Source organism: Gossypium raimondii, chromosome 6 (genome assembly GCF_025698545.1).
Source record: "Gossypium raimondii isolate GPD5lz chromosome 6, ASM2569854v1, whole genome shotgun sequence".
In the NCBI taxonomy this organism is placed as follows: Eukaryota; Viridiplantae; Streptophyta; class Magnoliopsida; order Malvales; family Malvaceae; genus Gossypium; species Gossypium raimondii.
The window spans coordinates 6,362,880-6,364,826 of record NC_068570.1 but is presented as its reverse complement, the minus strand read 5'-3'; the positions used below and the strand labels follow the sequence as shown (position 1 = coordinate 6,364,826).

General features: G+C 37.8%; 1 protein-coding gene across 1 annotated transcript; it reads left to right on the top strand.

Annotated features, from left to right (window-relative positions):
- Positions 1-502: 502 nt before the first annotated feature.
- Positions 503-1,264, top strand: LOC128041674 (secreted RxLR effector protein 161-like). Its single transcript, XM_052631959.1, has 2 exons — positions 503-740; positions 813-1,264. The coding sequence occupies exons 1-2, from the start codon at positions 503-505 to the stop codon at positions 1,262-1,264; spliced, it is 690 nt and encodes a 229-aa protein (XP_052487919.1).
- Positions 1,265-1,947: the final 683 nt, after the last annotated feature.

Genomic DNA, 1,947 nt, shown 5'->3' with positions numbered 1-1,947 from the left:
TTGAGCCTACTAATTTTGATGAGGTTGCCAGAGAAGAATGTTGGAAAAGGGCCATGGAAGCTGAAATAGAGATGGTACACAAGAATGTCAGTTGGGAATTGGTTGATAGACCATACCAGAAGAGGTTTATTGGTGTGAAGTGGGTGTTCAGAGTCAAATATAGTACTGATGGGACTCTAAACAAAGACAAGGCAAGACTTGTGGTGAAGGGATACAACCAACAGTATGTCATCGATTTTATGGAAACCTTTGCTCCAGTTGCAAGGTTAGATACAATAAGGCTTCAGTTTGCCTTGGCTACTTAAAAGCAATGGAAAGTGCACCAATTGAATGTCAAGTCTGCCTTTCTTAATGGCTTTCTTAAGGAAGAGATCTTCATTGAACAACAGATGGATTCAAGGTTCCTGATGAAGAGCATAGGGTTTACAAGCTGAAAAAGACCTTGTATGGTCTAAAGTAGGCACCAAGGGCCTGGTATGACAGAGTTGATTAATATTTGTCTATGCTCGAGTTTGAGAAGAGAATCAGTGAGCCTACTCTTTCTGTGAAGAAGTCTGAAAGTGAGACTCTGCTGATTGTGTCACTTTATGTGGATGATTTATTGGTAACTGAAAGCAATGGGGAGCTGATTGAAGAATTTAAGATGCAGATGCAAGATGTTTTTGAGATGACTGATTTGGGGGAAATGACTTACTTCCTTGGCGTGGAAGTAAATCAATCTGACCATGCCATCTTCATAAGTCAGCAGGCTTTTGCCTTGAAGATCTTAAACAAATTTTGCATGTCCAACTGAAAAATTGTTAGCACATCAGTGGTTGAAGGTGAAAAATTAACCAGTAGTGAGAATCATGAAAGGGTTGATGAGAAGGAGTATCGAAGCCTGGTAGGTTGTTTGCTCTACTTAACAGCTACAAGGCCTGATATCATGTTTGCTGTTAGCCTCCTATCCAGATTCATGCATTGCTGCGATGTTGTTCACTTTAAAGTAGCCAAAAGAGTTCTCAGATATGTGAAAGTGACTTTGAATTATGGAGTGAAGTTTGAGAAGATAAAAGAGCTTAAGTTGAGAGGGTATTCTAATAGTGATTGGGCTAGATTAATTGATGACATGAAAAGCACTTCTGGCCACTTCTTCACTTTTGGCTCAGAGGTCTTTTGTTGGAGTTCAAAGAAGCAACAAACCGTTGCTCAATCAATAGCAGAAGCAGAGTACATTGCAGCTACTGTAGCTGTTAATGGCTTAGGAAGCTCTTATGTGATTTAAATGAAAACTAAGTTGAAGCTACTGAGATCAGAGTTGATATTCAGTTAGCAGTTGCCATAGCAAAAAATCCACTATTTCATGGCAAGACCAAGCATTTCAAGATTAAATTTCATTTTTATCGAGAGGTTGAACAATCAAGGGAAGTGAATCTAATTCATTGCAGCTTAGAAAACCAGCTAACTAACATTCTAACTAAGTCTCTCGGTGCTACCAAGTTTGATTCTTTAAGAAGAAGGATTGGTGTTTGTTGCATACAGTCCAAGGAGGAGTGTTAAGCTTTGGCCTGTAATGCAACAGCAGACCTGCATTGGAGCTGAACCAGTGGAGCAACAACATTTTGTTCATTTTGTTCATTTGTAACTTGCCTTAGTTGCTTTGCAATTTAACTTCAAGTTAGTAAGATTTGTTGTTGATTTGAATTTGATGTAATGGCTGATATGTCAGCTTCTTTTGTGTATAATTTAAGCTAAGTTTTAGTCAAATATTAGTGGAAGTAGTTACATATGAGGTAATTATCTTGTATCATATATGTTTCTCAACTCAATGAAATCATGTGAGATCATTTCTTTTATTTTTCTTCTTGTTCAATCTTCATTAGCATCCGTTCTTAGTTTCATTTTTCCTTTGTTTTCTATCAAAAAAACCAATAGATTAGCTAGGTAGAAGAACCCCCGTGGTTGTAC

Bases quoted from the DNA above. Each gene is read 5' to 3' on its own strand.
- LOC128041674 (XM_052631959.1), top strand. From the start codon at position 503: ATGCTCGAGTTTGAGAAGAGAATCAGTGAGCCTACTCTTTCTGTGAAG. The intron at 741-812 runs GTCAGCAGGCTT...TTAGCACATCAG, and splicing joins TGACCATGCCATCTTCATAA to TGGTTGAAGGTGAAAAATTA.